Source organism: Typopeltis vanoorti, chromosome 8 (assembly GCF_054136105.1).
Source record: "Typopeltis vanoorti isolate ZY-2024b chromosome 8, IOZ_Tvanoo_1.0, whole genome shotgun sequence".
NCBI classification, from domain to species: domain Eukaryota; kingdom Metazoa; phylum Arthropoda; class Arachnida; order Uropygi; family Thelyphonidae; genus Typopeltis; species Typopeltis vanoorti.
This window is the reverse complement of record NC_143556.1, coordinates 62023978-62043778: the sequence shown is the minus strand read 5'-3', so window position 1 is coordinate 62043778 and position 19801 is coordinate 62023978. Positions and strand designations below refer to the sequence as shown.

The following is a 19801-nucleotide window of genomic DNA, read 5'->3' as shown; positions in this document are numbered from 1 at the left end:
AAATGTCATTGGCTTTTTACTCAATGATTCCTAAGGCATTGTAGATGTATATTTACCAACAAATATATGTAGCATAAAGGAAGAGAAATTTACACATTCCTTTTTCCTTGGTGTTGTAGTTTCTTTCTGCGGTGTGCGGACTACTGCAGTTATGGTGTTTTGGAAGGAAGTGTGTGTGTTGTGGGGGGGGGGTCTTAGGCGATGTGGGAGAATTAAAATAGAAAATAGAAAAAAAATCCGTTTTTTTTGTATAATATATTTATATATATATATATATATATATACAATATACGTATATATTATTAGGGATGGGTGAAGCATTTTTTTACATAGGATGGGAAAGGGTGAAAGGGGTTGAAAACAGCAACTGGTTTGTTGAGGGGGGGGGAAAGGGGGTTGACGGGGTGCGGTCCGTTTCGACTATGTTTGGTCATCGTCTGAACTCATGGAGGAAGTGGATGCTATGTCAAGTCGGTTTGGTGTTTTTGGCTTTGAAGTGTTTGTGTTAATTGCCTATTGGTCGGGGTTGTAACCTCAATTTTACTTTGTGAATTTTGTAAATATAATAGTTTGTTAAGAGGAGTAACATGGGAGTTTTCCCAGAAAAAAAAAATAATATCCATACGAATAAATATTATTGGGTATCTACTTGGATACTGAACGGACGAGGATGGGCTGGCAATTTGGGATTTAGCCGACCAAATTGTAATCTTATTGGTTAAACCAAAATATAGAATGATGGTACAACATGACAAAATTTCATGCCGGCTGGGGCGTCGCCCGGTTAAACAAGGCCCCCGTTATTTTTGCCAGGGAACCAGGGTGAACAGCGAAAAGTCAGCTACTGGAACAAATCTGAAAATAAACCCCAACTCAACATCACCAGAGTTAAAGATCGGCACTATCAACGTAAGAAGCCTGAATGGCAAAGAAATGGAGCTAGCTGAGGAATTAGATAAGTACCAGATCGACATAATAGGGATGACTGAAACAAAAAAGACCAAAACTGGTGAGATCTTTCTGAGCAATAAATACAAAATGTTATATTCAGGCAATGACAATCAAGGAAAAGAAGGAGTAGCCATAGTATTCAACACAAAATACGAGGCTAATCTTCTTGAATGGCAGTCAGTCTCAAATAGAGTAATGTGGGCAAATATGAGAATGGGGAACTGGACAATGAGACTTATTTGTGCCTATGGTCCCACAGAAGGTTCTACTAAGGTAGAAGTGGAGGAATTTTTTGAGGCTTTAGAAAAAGCAACTGACACAATGAAAAATGAAAAGTTGGTCCTTGTTGGGGATCTAAATAGCAGAGTAGGAAATGATTGTGAGACATACAAAAATATTTTGGGAAAATTTGGAGAAAAGAGCAAAGCTAATAATAATGGCAAATATCTGTTGGATTTCTGCTCAGGACATGGACTGGTTATTACTAACACCATGTTCCAACATAAAAATGTGCACAAATTCACATGGAGAGAAGAGGCTAGGAATAAGAATCTCATTGACTATGTTATTGTTGATAGTGATGTTTTCTCCCTGGTGCAGGACACCAGAGTGTACAGAGGATTTGAAATTGGAAGTGATCACTATTTAGTCTTGAGCAGGATAAAATTGAATTTCATATTGAAAAGAAGAACATATAAGAAAGCTTTAAAGAGAATAAAAGTTGAGCAGCTCTCAGGTGTGAACTGTAGACTAAAATATATAAATATTATTCAAGAAAAAAATGAAAGAGTTTGAGAGCAGGAATCAAACCTTGGAGATTCAGTGGCAAACTCTGAAGAAAACATTGATTGATTCTGCCAGAGAGGCATGTGGTGAGGTTGTCTGTAAGGATAAAAAAATCAGAACTCCCTGGTGGACACAGGAAGTTAAAGAGGCAGTGAAGGAAAAGAAGAAAGCATACCAAAATTTCCTGTCAAATAAGTCAGATTGTGCTCTTAGAGAATATAGAGACAAATGCAAGAATGCTAAACACTGTGTAAAACTAGCTAAACAAAAGTCATGGGAGGACTTTGGCAAGAATATAGAAAATAAATATCAAGAAGGTGGCAAAATATTCTGGAGGTTGTTGAAGAAGCTTAGGAATGGAGGAAAGAGTACTGTAAAAGGAGTTAGAGATGATAAAGGTGACATGAAAACGGGAGAAAAAGATATCCTTGAAGTATGGAGTAATTACTTTGAAAAACTGCTAAATGAAACAAGCAGTGATGACAGTACAGTGGTAAAAAAACACTGACCAGGCATGCAGTCAGGAATACATATCCATACTTGAAGTAGAAAAAGCCATCAAAGGCTTGAAATGTGGAAAGGCAGCAGGAGTAGATGATATTCGACTAGAAATGCTGAAGTATGGTGGTATAAGAGTGTTACAGTGGCTGCACTGCATAGTTCAGAAAGCCTGGACAGAGGGACGAATTCCCGATGATTGGAGTAGAGCTCTCATAGTACCTATATATAAAAAGCGAAATAAAACTGCATGTGAGAATTACAGAGGTATTTCCCTACTGAGTGTTCCTGGCAAGATCTATGCTAGTATACTTGAGAAACGGTTGAGAAGAATTGTGGAAGAAAAGCTTGGTGAAGAACAAGCTGGATTCAGGCCAAATAGAGGCTGTCAGGATCAGATCTTCACTTTACGACAAATAGTCGAGAAAGCATGGGAATATAACAAAGATCTGTATTTAAGTTTTGTCGATCTGGAAAAGGCATATGACAAGGTGCCAAGAGAGAAGCTATTCAATACGCTGCAGTTATATGGTGTCGATGGGGCATTATATCAAGCAATACTTAGTCTTTATTTGAGTTGTAAGTCAGCAGTTAGAATTGAAGGAAGTACAGGGAGATGGTTTAATGTTAAATCTGGTGTGAGACAAGGATGTACATTATCCCCTCTGTTATTCATTATCTATATGGATCACATTATGAAGGAAAGTGGTATTAAACATGATATCAAAATTGGAAATGTTAATGTCAGCTCTTTGCTTTATGCGGATGATGTTATACTTCTAAATAAATCCGCTACAAGTCTGCAAGATTCCCTGACTTAATTGAATAGCTGTTGTAATAGATATGGTATGAAGGTCAGCAATAAAAAGACAAAAGACAATGAAAATAGGCAGAATCATTGAAAATGTCAACTGTGTTGTGAATGGAGAACCTGTGGAACAAGTAAAACATTTCAACTATTTAGGCACGATTTTTACTGAAGATGGTAAATTAAATATAGAAATAGACAACAGAATCAGCAAAGCTGGTATGGTGGGAAGTCAATTGAATAAATTCATATGGAATAAGAGAGAAATTAGTCGGAACACTAAATTAGCTGTATACAAGACAGTGTTCAAACCAGTTTTAACTTATGGATCTGAGAGCTGGGTCAAAAGTAAAACACTTGACCAAAGACTAGAGACCACAGATATGAGAGTCCTGAGAAAGATTATAGGCATGAACAGATGGCATCAATGGCAGTATCATATTAAAAACGAGGATATTAGGAAAGAACTTGACATTGTCAGCATCCAGGAATGCGTTAGCAGAGCTAATCTCAGGTGGTATGGTCACTTAAACAGAATGGGCGAGGAAAGATTAGCAAAAGAAGTGTTCTCTGCCAGGTTGGCAGCAAAACGACCCAGAGGAAGACCAAGATATAGGTGGATTGATACGGTACAAAGTGCTTTAGACGATAGAAATATAAGATCTGATAATGTTGGAGTCTTGACAAGTAACAGACTGATTTGGAGGAAAATTGTAGATAGGAAATTAATAATGATGTAATTTTTTTCATGTAGTACTATCATATCCTGTACATCCCTTGAGGGTACATGGCAGGAATTTGATGATGATGATGATGATAAATATTATTTTATAATAGGATTCAAATTTAATGTAAATAAATTTCTTTCTTTATTTCTTTGTACATTCCACAATACTAGTATACTAGGTTGTATACTAGCTAGTATACTAGTGGCGAAGTTTAAATCTCATGTTTAAGATCACCATAAGAAACATTAAGTTTCAGCTCTGGCAGGGTTATAAATTAGTTGAAAGTGGGTAAAATACTTCCCTTACATAAAGGTGGCTCCAAGACAGGAGTAAAAATTACAGATCAGTTGATATCTCAGGAGTATTGGAAAAGCTGGTTAAAGTTATTATTATATTATTATCATCATTATTATTATCATGAGTCCTCAATGGAGCCAAAAGACTTCAAGAGGTCCCGTCTCATTATACCTTGACTTAACTACATTCCTGTCTCTGCACTCAGCACACTCTCAGGCAATGCATTCCAATCTCCAGCCATTCTCCATGAAATAAAAATTTACTCCTCATTCCCTTCACTCAAAACCACCTTATACAGCTTCCAGGGATTGCCTCTCATTCTTCTCCTGACTCCAGATATTTTATGAAAAATCTCAGTAATGTTAATCTGGTAACACTCCTTACCAACTTATACATCTCAGTCATGCCTCCCCCCCTCTTCCTTTTATCCACCAGGCTCTGTAATGCATTCTCTCAATCTGTTTCTCATATTCCACATTCCAGAGACCAGAAACCGACTTAGTTGATTATCTCTGACCCTCTCTAACAACTCATCATCCTTTTGAAAACTGAGTGATCAAATCTGTGCACAGTAATCTATATGCAGCCTGATCAAAGTCTTTTAAAATGGAATTGAAACATCCTTCTACTTGCCAATGTTCTCCACAACATTCCCATAATCCGCTGTGTTGTGTTCAAAATTTTAGCAAAACGTCCATGAAATTTCAAATCCCTAATTGCCATCACTGCAGATCTTTCATCTTCTTCACCTCTTAACCAACACCACCAATCCTATACTCTGCATCCCATTTTTGTCTCCCAGATTTTAAAACCTTAAGCTTTGCTACATTAAATTGACATTCCCACACACTCACCCATTCAGACAGTCTGTTTAGGTCCTCTTGCAAAGCTACAACATCTGCTCTACTCTCATAACTCTACTCAACTTTGCATCATCTGCAAACAACTGTATATCACCATTTCAGCCTTTTTCAATGTCATTTACATACAAATTAAACAACAACGACTCTAAAATAGATCCATGGGGTACACCACTAGTGACGTTCCTCTTCTGGCCTATTAATCCCCCATACACAACTTGCTGATACCTATAAGACAGCCACACACTTGCCCATTCAGATGGTCTGTTTAGGTCCTCTTGCAAAGCTACAACATCTGTTATACTTCTCATAACTGTATCCAACTTTGCATCATGCTGTATATCACCATTTCTACTTTTTCCAATGTAATTTACATACAAATTAAACAATAACAACAATGACTCTAAAATAGATCCATGGGGTACACCACTAGTGACTTTCCTCTTCTGGCATATTACCCCCCCCCCCCATTCACATCTTGCTGTCAGACCAATCTCCACTCCAATGCACTAATTTACTATCCAACCCCATCTGTTTCAATTTAATTACTAGTTTGCTATGTGGTATCAAAAGTCTTTGCAAAATCTAAATGTACTACTGCATATCCCACCCCTTGTCCAATGTATTTGTCACCTTATTACAATATGTAAGCAGATTGCTAAAACATGATCTTCCTTTAGCAAACCAATGCTGTCCATTAAATAGAATTCTTCTACTCTGAATCCTTGTCCTCATTAAATTCTCCAACACCTTAGCCCCAACTCCAGAGAAGCTGATTAGTCTATAATTCGAAGCTTTAGTCTTATCACTCACTTTATGAAGTGAAACAATTTTCCCATCTTCCCACTCCTTTGGAACTTGAGCTAATCTAAGGGTCATGTTAAAAATGTAAGTTAAAGCTGTTTTTAACTCCCTGGAATATTAACTCAAGACATGCAGTGATATACCATCGTCTCACGGCCTTGTTTGCAAAGTTGAATCATTTCGTCACCCACCTCCTGCTCACTCACCATCATTGGTTCCTCCCCAATTCCCACTAGTCTCAAGTTCTGCATTATGTTTCAATCACAAGGATGGAATACTTTAATGAAGTATCCTAGGTTCTTTAACCTCATTAAAGAACCTAGGATTTCTTTTAGCTTCATTTCTATTATGTGAATAATGGTTAGTGTGGGTTCTCACGTGATGAGTCTTTTGACTCTGTGGAGACACCTGTTTAATAATAATAAAACAATTTTTTCTTCTGTTCCAAACTCAGATATGGTGTAATCAAAGCTTTATACACAGCATTTTCAGCCACATAATTATCAAAAATATATTAGTGTTTTAAGTAATTGCATTATCATTAATTTAAGTATAATGCTCTTGAATATGTCATTAACATTAACTCTGGGTGGCATCCTTAAATCCCTTGTTCTAGTTCATTTTAATAAGAGTTTGATTATGATGTTTTGAAAAATGACTTCTCAGTTAATCCTTTCAGCTGAACTAAGGTGAAATTATTACATGCTAAAGCTAAACCCATTGATTTTCTTAGAATTTCAAGTTATGCTCCTTCTTACATTCATTTAGTTGGACTCTGCTATAAAATATGCCATTATATTTTCTGAGAATAGACACTTCTATATGTATATGCAGAAGTTTTTCTTGTTGGTTTAGAAATCTAGATAAACATTTTTTTAAAGAATTGAGCACTTACAAATTTACAGTAGATCATCCACAAATGCAAAATCCTTTTTATAAAATTTAAATGGTAAAGATAAATAGCAGATGGTAAGTGCTTCAGAAATGATTCATCCATCTATTAATTTAATTTCAGAAGTTTTTTGAATTTGAAATAAATTTCAGTCATTCAGGTATGTTTTTAGTTCAGGTCCAAAATTAGAGTTGCAGTCTCAGATTTGTTAAGTGGTTCATCCCACAGTGAATCTCATGACTCCATGGAAGTCTGTAATTCTATTACTACTACTACTACTAATAATAATAATTAGTTCATTTAGAAATTGTAGCCAAAATTGAGATGCTTAATCCTGTATACCAACTACTTTACATTACTACAACTAGAAATTCTTTATTCATTCCTGTTTTCTGTTTAAAACGAACAGTACAGATTGAAAAACAGTTAAGTTATTATTATCCTTATTATTATCCTAAGATTCCATGGAGTCTAGGAGGTCTCTTTGTCACACACACACAGCATATCATACCTTGCCTTAAACACGTTCAAATTCTCTGCAGACACCACACTCTCAGGCAATGCATTCCAATCATTCATTCATTCATTTCTATCCTGATCTCCCACCATATTTGAAAAACCAATTCAATGTTAATTCTATAGCGACCCTTTACCATCTTGTCTCTATCATATCACCCCCTCTTCCTCCTATTCACTAGACTCTGTAAATTGCATCTTCTCAACCATTTCTTCACATTCAACATTCCAGAAATCAGAAGCTATTTTGATCAATTGCCTCTGTACCCTTGCCAACATCTCTTCATCCTTTTAAAAACCAGGTGACCAAATCTGTGTGCAGAAGTCCATATGTCGCCTAATCTAGGCCTTATACAATGGAACATTCTAGTTCCATTCTATTTGTAGAAGTAAGGAGATTCTACTCCTTACTTCTGCAAATCAGTGTCCTCTGCATCATTGCCAGAATTTGTTGTGTTGTCCTCACAATTTTGGCAATGTGTCCTCTAAATTTTAGATCCTTATCTAAAATCACCCAAAGATTTCTTATTTCCTCCACCTCTAACAACATATCCCAACCAAGTGTAAATTCTACATCCCATCTTTGTTTCCCAAATTTTAAACCCCTACATTTTGCAATATTGAACTGGCATCCCTGCTCCCATGCCCATTCACTCAATCTATTCAAATTATCTTGAGGCCACAACATCTGCTCTGCTTCTCATATTTTGTATGAATATACAACTGAATATACTCTATGCAAATTTTCCCCAATATTATTAACATTCAGTTTAAACAGCAAAGATGCTAAAACAAACCCCTCAGGCACCACTAGTGACTTTCCTCTTCTAGGATATTGCTTCCTTATACACAACTTGCTGATACTTATCAGATAGCCACTCTCCAATCCTATTCATTCATGTAATAACCAACCCCATCCACTCTAGTTTGACTATCAACTTATCATGCAGTAATCTAGCAAAAGCCTTTGCAAAATCTACTGTGTACCCATCTCCTTTGTCCAATGAAGCTGTCACCTTATTGTAATATGTAAGAAGATTACTAACATATGACCTCCTTTTAGCAAATCCATGCTGTCCATCAAAGATAATACCACTGTTATCAACTCAATTTTGGATCCTGGTCCTCACCAGCTTCTCTAACACTTCACTTTAACCAAAATAACTGACACACACATATTGGCCTATAATTTGATACTTGAGTTTTGTCACATCCCTTATGAAGCAGCACAATCTTGTCTTCTTTCCACTCCTTTGGAACTTGATCCAATGTAAGTCTCATATTAAACAAATATGTCAAGGCAGATGCCAACTCCCTGGCACATTCCTTCAAAATGTGCAGTGATATATTATCAAGTTTCACTGCCTTATTAACATCAAGTTTGCTCAATTCCCCATATAACCTCTTGCTCACTTACAGTCAGTCTCTCCTCCTCATCATTATCATCTACTGCTCTCAAACTCTCCATGATGTCACATTCACAAGAATGAAAGACTTTAATGAACTGCTCATTAAATATCTCAACTATATCCTCCATAGCAGTTGTTCTTATACCATTTTCTCCAGTCAGTGTCATCTTTCCATAATCATAGTAGTTTGTAGTAGTCGTTTGTTTGTTTGCTGCTAAATATAAAAAAAACTCCCTAGGATTTTATTTGGCTCCATTAGCTAACTGCTGCTCATACTGCACTTTTGCTATCCTTACCAACCGAGTCACCCTCCTTGCCTTTTTCTTTGTAATTGATATTACCACTCATCTTATGTTGCCTCCATAATGCCTTTTCCTCTATATTTCATACTTAATCTCTACATTCATCCATTTCACACCTATCTTTTTTAACCTTCTGACCCTTGGAATACATTTAGTAATTAATTATAAACTTAATGCATAAATTTCTGATTATCATTGTAGAAAATTCTGTATTGAATGGTTAGATTTTTTATTTAGATGTTTTAGTCAGTTAGATCTTTTGTTTCTAAGAACAATAAGATGACAAAACAATTTTGTAATTTTTTAATTGTTGTGTTTTTTTGTATAGAAGAAGCCTTGAATGATATCACACATGGATATTTGACAATGTAAGAAACACACATAAAATGGCAATTCTTTTTATTAACTTTTTTTTGAGAATTATTACTACTTTTTTAAAAGACAGTCAAACCTTGAATAATTTTACAAATGGTAACAGGTTTTCTAATTTCCCTTTTTAGCAAGATACATTTAATCTTGTTCATTAAATTATTCAAGTTTTTATCCCATCCCATCTGGAAAGGTGGTAAGTTGCAGATAATGTGTTAGCTTCTTTGAATTGTGTTAATATGTTGTAATACAGTATCATTCTTAGTAATCAAATTCAAATTTTGAATCTTATTACTGAAAATAATGTTATTATTAAAATATTTACAGCAAATTAAAAATGAATTTTAGAGATTCAAAATGCATTTTATGAAGATTATTTAAAAGTTATGAATTACAAGTATACTAAACCAGCTGATAGAATTGTCATTTTATACAAAAAGAAACCATAATGTTGTTTTTACATCTGGCATGTGATGCCTACCTAGTTATAAAGCTAAAATTTTATTTCTCTGAAAGAAGCATTATGAAAATTATATTATATTTGATCTATCTAAACCACAAAGTGAAAAGATCAGGAAATTTAAATATTCTAATTGAAACACTAAAAGAGTGAGTTTATATTTTATTCATATATTTTCTCAAAAGATATTTTTGTTTTTATTTTTCAGGAAGCTGTTGCCATAGGATTTGAAACTGAGATTGAAAGAATAGGTACACCAAATAGCTATTGGAAGCAGTTATCTGATATGCTTGAAAAAAAGAGAGATAGAATGGTCAGCTTCCTATCCTCAGTAGGAATGGCTCCAACAGTACCTAGAGGAGGATATTTCATGATAGCTAATTTTTCAGATTTAGGTATAACCTATTATTATCATCATCAACATCAGAGACCTCAGAGTCAAGGACTCATCAAGTTAGACCACACATCATCAACACCATCTGTCATATCTTCTCTTAAACTCATTCATACTAGATGCATTATCCACTTCAATGGACAAGCTGTTTCACTCTCCTCTGTGAGAAAAAAATCTAGTTCTCATCCCTTTCTTAACCACACACAAACTCAACTTCCACAGATGTCCCTTTTGCCTCTCCCCATCCTCCATATAATGAAAAATTTCATCAACTAATATCCCATAGCATTCTTTCAGAATGGTAATTATGGGTTCTCTATCATATCACCCCTCTTTTTTGTGCAGTGTCTGCAATCCACATCGAATCTGCACAAATTAGTCCAGGTCCAGTCATATTAAGTTCTTATAAATAGGCAAGATAACCTTCTTATCCTTACATGTCAACACATTCCAGACATTACAGCTATTGTCTGAGTTGTATTGCATCCTTTGCTATGACCTTTGAACATTAACTTTTTTATCCACCATAACTCCAAGATCCATTGCCTCACCAGATTTTCCAAGCACAATCTCACCAATATAATATGCTGGAGGAAATCTCATCTCACCAAAGTATATATAACTTTAAACAACATTGAATTGATAACCATTGTCATTTGCTAGCATATGCCAGCATGCTCAAGTCATTCCATAAGTGCTGCATATCAGTAACATTCTTGATGGCTGTTGTCTGAGTTGCCAAACAATTGAAAATATCCTGTCAGGTCCTTCCTGATATCAGTGATGCATAGATCAAACAACAAATCCAATCACTGATCTCTGAGGAACACCACCACTTGTCACTTTAAATCTGGCAGATAGACTCATATCACTTTCTGATACATGTCTGCCAGACACCTGCTTATCCAATATTCCAATCTCATATTCAATTTATTCCACAGCCTTTCATGGTATCCTATCAAATGCCTTAGCAAAGTCAAACAGTATCATAATGCATCCATTCCTTAAATTAAAGATGTTTCATCTTTAATTTAAGGAATGGATGCATTATGATAATTGGTTTCATCCTTTATCCAAGTATAAGCAAACAAGGTTTGCACATGAAGTCACTTCACAACTGGACTATTTGTATATGGAGGCTAATGACGTCACATCAATTACCTTAGTATCCCATAATACTAGCTCGTATTATGGGATACCAAGGCAGTCGATGTGAAGTCAGCCTCTATATACAAGTAGCCCCATCATGAAATTACTTCATATGCAAACTTTGTTTGCTTACACTTAGATAAAGGATGAAGCCAAGAATAAAATTTCCTTGCATCTTTAATTTACAGTATAGCCAAGCGAAAACACTTTCAGTATCCATTCCCTTTATCAAAGCCAGGCATAACATTCTCACAAAATATGAGCTACTAAATTAGTAGGCAAATCAATCTGATTTTGAAATAGTTTTTTTAATATTCTATAGTAGTTTGTTTAGAAACCAGCTATGTTCAGAATTAGGAATTAAAATGTGTATGAAAAAAAGTATGAAGTATATTACAGACTTATAAAAAGTGTGTTGCATCTTTTTCTCTTTTTGTTAAACTTTGCAATTCATATTCTCTCTATCTATCTTCAGAGTTAACATTTCATATGCCAGCTACTACCTTGGTTATCCCCAACTTGGTCTTTTCCATAGTCTCCTCTTCCTACAGAAATCCAGATATCCAAATCTATGCAGTTGTACAGTCTAATCATTGCCTAATACAGTGATGCAATCATTCTTTATTGTAACTTGTCAGCATCCTTTTTTTGCACAATTCTCAGTTTGTATGTATTCTTCGCCCTCATGCATCAGGTTTTTATCTGCTGTCCATTCAGCAGCCTAGTTATCCACTACAAAGTGAACAACTTACATTGGCATTCTTAAACTGAAATCTCCTCCTCCTAATTTGCCCATTATACAACTATACAAATTCTTTTTACAGAACAATTACATTTTTCTTTGTCTGTAATCACCACAACTTTTTGTATAATTTAAAATGGCTTCCTCATCTCCCTTAATACCAAGCACCATCTACTGTATTTATATATAAATCACATGGCAATATCTCATACATAGAATCTCATTGTATGCCACATGTTCCCTTCTTTTCTGGGACACCACTCTCCTGCAATTTGTTAATACCTGTCAGTCAACTAGCTCTTCATCCAGTCTTTCTATATCATAAGTATTCTTATACTATCCCAAATTTCCATTAGCTTGAACCTAAGACAAATAAGGGTTAACCCAGAGTGTTACTTTACAACAAATATTTGAAAAATCATGGGAATTTATTAAGGATTTATATTTCTGTTTAGTAAATATAGTAAGGCATACACTAATGTGTTAAAAGAAAAGCTGCTGAAAACACTACAATTATATGCTGTAAATAGGATGTTATATACAGCAATATGTAGCATATTGGAGGAATTTTTAGATTCATTAGAGCAAACATCTGACATAAAGGTAAAGTTGGTCTTTGTTAGCGATCTAAACAACAGAGTAATAAATGAATATCAGATATTCAAAAATGTTTTGGAAAATAGAGAAAAGAGTAAAGCTACTAATAATGGTAAGCACCTGCTAGATTGTGTTCAAGACATAGACTAGTCCTTGTTAATACGATGTTCCAACATAAAGTTATGCACAAATTCATAAGGAAAGTTGACATGAGAAATGATAAAAGTCTTGTTGATTATGTTATTGTTGAAATATCTTCATCCTGGCTTAGAACACAAACACATTGAGGTTTTGTAATAAAAAGTGATCACTATTAGTTTTAATCATGATAAAATTGAATTCCACATTGAAAAGAAAACTAAAAAGTTTTTTCAAACATCAATGTCAAGCAGCTTTCAAAGGTGAACTGAAATAGTTCTCAAATATACAAATATTATTCAATAAAAAATGAAAGTTTAAAAAACAAGAACTAAACCTTGGGAACTCAATCTGAACCTGGCAGAATCTGAAGAAACCTGATTGATTCAGACAAAAAAGCATGTGGTGTTGGTTGTAAGGAAAGAAAAATCAGGAGTCCATATTGACCAAGGGAGTTAAAGATGCAGTCAAGGAAATGAAGAAGGCATATTAAAAGTTCCCAGCAAGCAAGTAACATATGCTCTGAAAGAATACAGAGAAATATGTAAGAAAGCAAAGGTAGATAAAAAGTCTTTGGAAGACTGGTGAGAATACAGATAATGAATATTAGGAAGATGGCAAAATGTTGTAGAGGCTATTGAAAAAAAAAGGGGAAAAAATGAGGAAAGACTACTATAAAAGGAATTAGAGATGATCAATGTGTAAAGATAACTGAAGGTATTTTAGATGTTTGTAGAAATTACTTCAAAAGATTTCTATATGAAACAAATGTTATTTCTGATAGAAGAGTAGAAAATATTCAAGAGAAATGCAATCAGAAGTACATATTAATACTTAAGGAAAAGTCATGAAAAACCTGTGAAATGTGGAAAGGTATTCGGAATAGTATGTTCAACCAGAAATACTCAAATATGAAGGTCTAAAAGGTTTATGGTGGCTTCATTGTATAAGCTATAGGGTGAATATGGGATGATTACAGTAGAGTTATCACAATACCCATCTATAAAAAGGTAAATAAAACTGACTGTAGTGTAGGAATTACACAGGAATTTCTTTGCTGTTGTTGCGGATAGTATTCATTGAAGCATAAATGTTTACTTGAGAAGAGACTGATAAAAATTGTAGAGGGAAAACTAGAACAGTAAGCAATGTGTAGGCCAAATAGGGATTGTCACGATCAGATTTTCATTTCAAGACAAATAGTTGAGAAATTATAGGAATATAACAAGGAAGGACTATTTTTAAGTTTTGTATATCTAAAAAAAAAAAAGCATGTAATGAGATGCCTAGAGAAAAACTGTTCAAAACATTACATTTATATGATGTCAGTGGGACATTATACAGAGAAATATATAGTCTGTATTTGAGTTCTTAGTCAGCAGTTAGAATTGAAGGAGGTACAGAAAGATGGTTTACTATAAAATCAGGTGTGAGACAAGAATGTACATTATCTCCAATGTTATTCATCATCTACATTGATCACTCTACTAAGGAAAGTGGCATTAGGCCTAATATAATTGGGGATATTTGATTCAACTCTTTATTATTATTATTATTATTATCCAGGCTTCCATGGAGTCAAAAGACTCATCGTGGGAGGTCGTTTTTAGGATACACAAATTTTATCATACCACTCCTTGAACCCATTGGCCATTCCCGCTCCAACGACTCTCTCAGGCAATGCATTCCAGGGTTCAACCACCCTCCATGCAAAGAAACCACACCTCACCCACTTGCGCACAGCCTCCTTTCGTAACTTCCAGGGATGGCCTCCTGTCATCGCTCCTTCCCGCCGTTCCACCAAGTGAAAGAACTCTCCAATGTCTACCATGTAACTGCCTCTCAACAGTTTAAAAGTCTCGATCATATCACCTATCCACCAAACTCTGCAGTCCACATTCCCTCAGTCGATCCTCATAACTCATATTGTACAGTCCTATAACCATCTTTGTTATCCGCCTCTGTACCCTTTACACAGTCAAATCCTGGGTACCAATTCTGAGAACAATAGTCTAAGTGTGGTCTGATCAGGGTCTTATACAATGGAATGATAACTCTTTTATCTCTGCAGGTCAGCGTCCTTCTCAGTATTGCAGCAATCCTCTGAGTTACCCTCACCACCTTTGCAATATGCTCCCTGAATTTCAGTTTTCTATCAATCATCACCCCCAGATCTCTTGTCTCCCCTATCTCCTCCAGTACAGCTCCTCCAATTGAGTATGCACCCTCCCATCGATGGATCCCAAACCTCAAGACTTTACATGTTGCTGCATTGAACTGACATCCCCATTCATTTGCCCATCTGTCTAGTTTATTCAAATTCTCTTGCAGGGCTGCCACATCTGCACTATCTGATAACCCTTCCCAGTTTCACATCATCCGCAAACAACTGAATGTCCCCTTGCAATCCATTAACAATATCATTGATATAAAGGTTGAACAATACAGGTCCCAGTACTGAGCCCTGTGGAACCCCACTTGGAGGTGCCGGGGATCGAGCCCGGGGCCTTTCACATGCATAGCGAATGCTCTACCACTGAGCTACACCCCTCCCCACACTCATTTATTTATTTATTCGTATGGCATGAATATCAAAACATGCAGTACAATATACTTTAATAACATATAAAATTAAAAGTCAAAAGTCATTTTAAAAACCAATAAAATTAAAAGGTTACATCCATATTGGTCAGATAGTTCATGGCTTCGGGTGTAGCACTTAAAAAGTCCAATTTGTCTCCTGAATATGCTCTGAGATAATACTGAGTCACAATATGGTTCACAGTTTGTCTCTGAGCGGGGATGGTCGTTTACCCCATTTAAAAAGCATGTCCGCACATAAACCATGACCAGTTCGTATTCTATTAAGCTGAGTCCAGGATTTTCGTGGGAGGTGTGAGCAAGCATCAAAATTGGTATGACACTACCTATAGCAAGATCCTTTCCACGACCGCGTTGGAATTTTAAAAAAGCAAATTGGAGAAATTTTGCGAATGAATTGGATAAATGTGTTCGGTGGATACCTGCTAGAGTTGTAGAGTACAAGAGATTTGTAGGAGCAATCATATCAACTGCGAAAAAATATATCCCTAGAGGTTACAGAAAAGATTATGTCCCTGGATGGAATGAAGAGAGAAACGCAAGTTCTGTTATGCTGATGACACTGTAATTGCCATTCGACACAAAAATATGAGTCAGGCCGAAGACGTACTTACAAAAGATCTGAAAACTATAGGTGAATATTATAAAAAATGGAGGCTCCAGCTCAATCCAGACAAAACAGAAGTATCAAGCTTTTACCTTAATAATCACATGGCAGATGTCACTTTACATATCTTCTTTGAAGGATGTTTACTACGACACAGTTTCCAAAGTACTTGAGCGTTACCCTGGACCACATGCTCTCTTACAAGCAACACCTAACAAACGTTTCTGCTAAGTTAAGAACCCATAACAACATAATACAAAAACTAATAGGCACGACATGGGGAGCAACAGCCGATAATCTGCAGATTACTGCTCTTGGTCTAGTTTTCTCTGTTGCCGAATATTGCTCACCAGTGTGGCTAAATAGCACAAATGTTAAACTTGTTGATAGCCAACTAAATAATACAATGAGACTGATTTCTGGCACAATTAAATCAACGCCCACACACTGACTTCCAGCTCTTAGTAACATTGTTCCACCGAATCTGCGCAGGACTAAGGCTCTCTTACATGAGTATAAGAAAATCTTGGAGAACACAGCCTTACCAATACATTTAGATCTCCCAGACTTAAGTGTATGACGATTGAGATCAAGACATCCACCACTACAATTAGCCCAACTACTACTACATTCTAACTTTGACTTGAAGCAAAAGTGGCAAGAACAGTGGGAGAGCCATACAGATGACCCCCACACTCAATTTATGCAACATAAATTAATGATAATAATGATGATGGTCATAAATAAATTATGCACAGGTCTGCAGGATTCTCTAACTAAATTAAATAACTGTTATAACAAATTTGGTATGAAAATTGATAATAAAGGATAAAAACTGTAAAAATTGGCAGGAATAATGAAAACATTGGGTGAAATCTGAATGAGAATCTTAGAAAAAGTAAAATAATTCAAGGATTTAGGCACAATTTGTAGTAAAGATAGCAAATTAATATTGAAATAGACAATAGAATTTGCATAGTGGTATGGTAGGTAGTCAACTGAATAAATTTATGTGAAATAAGAGAAAAATTAGTCATAACATTAAACTAAACTATATACAAGACAGTTTAGAGATTTTGTAGATTTTACTAAAGCATTTGACAGTATTGATAGAGAAACATTATAGCTAATTATGAAAAGTTATAGAATTCCTGAAAAACGTGAGAATATTGTTGTGTTATTGCACAGCAAACAACATCAGAATGGTTTAAGATAAGGACTGGTGTGAGACTTGGTTGTGTAATGTCTGGTTTATTGATTGGATTATGATCAAAGTTACAGGTGCAAGAAGAGGAATTAAATGGAATTTAATTCCTCTTCTTGCACAATAGAATTGTGCAAGAAGAGGAATTAAATTAGTCTTTCATTGTAATGGAAGACATACAAGTAATGGAAGACTTGTATAAAACAGCTGAAATAGTTGGTCTTAAAATAAATGTGACTTAAACAAAAGCAAAATAGGTCTTGATGGATGGAGGAAAAAAAAAAGACCCAAAGGAAAGACCAAGGTCAAGGTAGGCAGCAAACAACATCAGAATGGTTTGAGATAAAAGGATTGGTGTGAGACTTGTTTGGATAATGTCTGGTTTATTGTTTAACATAGTCATTGATTGGATTATGACAAAAGTTACAGGTGCAAGAAGAGGAATTAAATGGAATCCTATGGCACAGTATTAGGCAATCAGTCTAATATTTTGTGGGAATGAAGAGGTGGAGAGGATCAGTGGTGAGCAACAAAGATTGTGGCAGGGCCAAGGATGCTCCCTTTGAGAATAGATTGAAGATCTATAGGCTTCAAAAAAATAGCTGATAGGTGAAAAAGAGGGGATTAAAGGATTTTTTTGAGACACTGAAGACTTTTTCAGTGACTAGCAAGAAGACAGAGAACAAGGGAGTCACTTGTGGTAATTGTATTGGTGTTAGGACTGTATTTTTTACTTGAACAGTCATGAATGGATGGAATGGGTTGGCAGAGGTGGTTATGAATGCTTCATCAATGAATAATCTTTTCCTTTAATGTTACACAGTGATCAGTATTCAGTTTTGGTAAATAACAGAGACTACAACCTTGTTAACAATAATTACTTTAATTTCCCAACATTTTGACCTTCAAATCTTCGGTATACATATACAAAGATAAGCTATATTTCATTTAAAACAATATGCCAAAGTGACAGTGATTTGATCATCCATTATTCTACTGGCCTGACCTCTAGTGTAAAAAAACCTACATAAGGATATATTCTATTTATAACATTGTCAGAGAACAAATTCATATTAATACTTTTAATACATTTTAATACAGCAATATTTGTGGTGTAATCAATAATTTAACATAAGTGTTTGTTATATTATGGCTAAGATCTCAGACTACTACAGTGCTAATTATAATTTATAATGAAAGGTAATGGATAGAATATGTACCATCCATATTCTTGGGAATTTTAGATAATTATTATTATTAAGATCAGGGTGATTGATAAGAATTTCACAGGCCTCTTTAAATTTGCACTCTTACCACGTTTTAGTGTGATGTAATAAACATGTGCTTTTCCAGTCAATTCTATGTAGAGTATTTAGGGAATGATCAGAAAGACAAGATTTACCATAGTTATTAAATTTAATGTGTTGGTTTATGTTCCTTTTTTTTTGGAGGGGGTAGCAATTCTGTGTCTTGTTTCACCTATAAGGCAAATTATGGGTGATTTTAATTATGGCAATAAAGACTGGAATGATGAGATAGCAACTGGAAGTAAAGAAAATGAGTTCCTTGAGTTTTTGAGGGATAACTACCTCAGACAGTATGTAACAGAGGGCACACAAGGATTAAGGGTCTTGGATTTGGTCATCTCATCAGAGGATGTAATTATAAATGAGGTGTCAAATCATCCACCAGTTGGTGAGAGTGACCATGAGGTGATTACCTGGGTGGTTGCCAGCAGTGCGAGGACCCCTGTGAGAAAAGGGTATATGTGGAACTATAAGGGGGGGGGGTGATTATGAAGAACTCAGGAGACAGCTTGCGGGTGTAGCATGGAATGAGGAGTTAGCTGGAAAAGAGATCAATGCAGCTTGGGGGATTTTCAAAAACTATCTAGTAGATGCAATGTCTAGATGTATTCCAAGGGTGAGAAGGTTAAATAAGATAGGTGTGAGATGGATGAATAAAGAGATTAAGCATGCAATACAAAGAAAAAGGGCATTATGGAGGCAGCATAAGAGAAGTGGAAATAACCAATTTCATGAGGTCTACAAAGACCAGGCAAGGAGGGTGACTTAGTTGGTGAGAGTAGCTAAAGAGAGAGGTATGAGCAGTAATTAGCTAATGAAGCAAAAAAGAATCCTAAGGAGTTCTTTCGATATGTAGCCAGCAAAAGAAAGAATTATTATGGAAGGATGACATTGATTGTAGAAAATGGTATAAAGACAGCTGTTGCAGAATGTGTGGTGGAGATACTTAATGAGCTGTTCATAAAGATCTTTCAATCTTGTAAATGTTACTTCATGGAGAGATTGAGAGCAGTTGATTATGGGTAGGAGAGACTGACTGTAAGTAAGCAAGAGGTGTATAGGGAGTTGAGTAAACTAGATGTTAATAAGGCCTTGGGAATAGATAATCACCACGTATTCTGAAGGAATGTGCCGGGGAGTTGACACCTGCCTTCACATATTTTTTTAATATGAGTCTGGCACTTGGTCAAGTTCCTAAGGAGTGGAAGGAGGGCAAGATTGTGCCACTTCATAAAGGAGGTGATCGAACTCAAGCATCAAACTATAGGCCTATCTGTGTGTCAGGTGTTGTGATTAAGTTGTTGGAGAAGCTTGTGAGAACTTGAATCCAGAGTTGGGTTGACAACAATGGTATTATCTTTGATGGATAGCATGGATTTACT

The 19801-nt window shown here is 35.5% G+C and overlaps 1 protein-coding gene and 1 non-coding gene across 9 annotated transcripts in view; one reads left to right on the top strand and one right to left on the bottom strand.

Moving 5' to 3' along the window:
* The window catches only part of LOC150104039 (kynurenine aminotransferase-like), a 179863-nt gene that overhangs the window by 140920 nt on the left and 19142 nt on the right, over window positions 1-19801 (top strand). For 6 of the 8 annotated variants that reach the window (XM_090396701.1, XM_090396696.1, XM_090396699.1 and 3 more), the window contains one exon: window positions 9889-10075. In XM_090396701.1, the coding sequence (XP_090252827.1) occupies window positions 9889-10075 (187 nt within the window). The remainder of the gene's footprint in view (window positions 1-9888; window positions 10076-19801) is intronic. The other 2 variants (XM_090396703.1, XM_090396702.1) reach the window with 1 other exon arrangement.
* Window positions 15180-15253, bottom strand: TRNAA-UGC (transfer RNA alanine (anticodon UGC)). Its single transcript has one exon. It is a non-coding gene; the product is annotated as a tRNA-Ala (tRNA).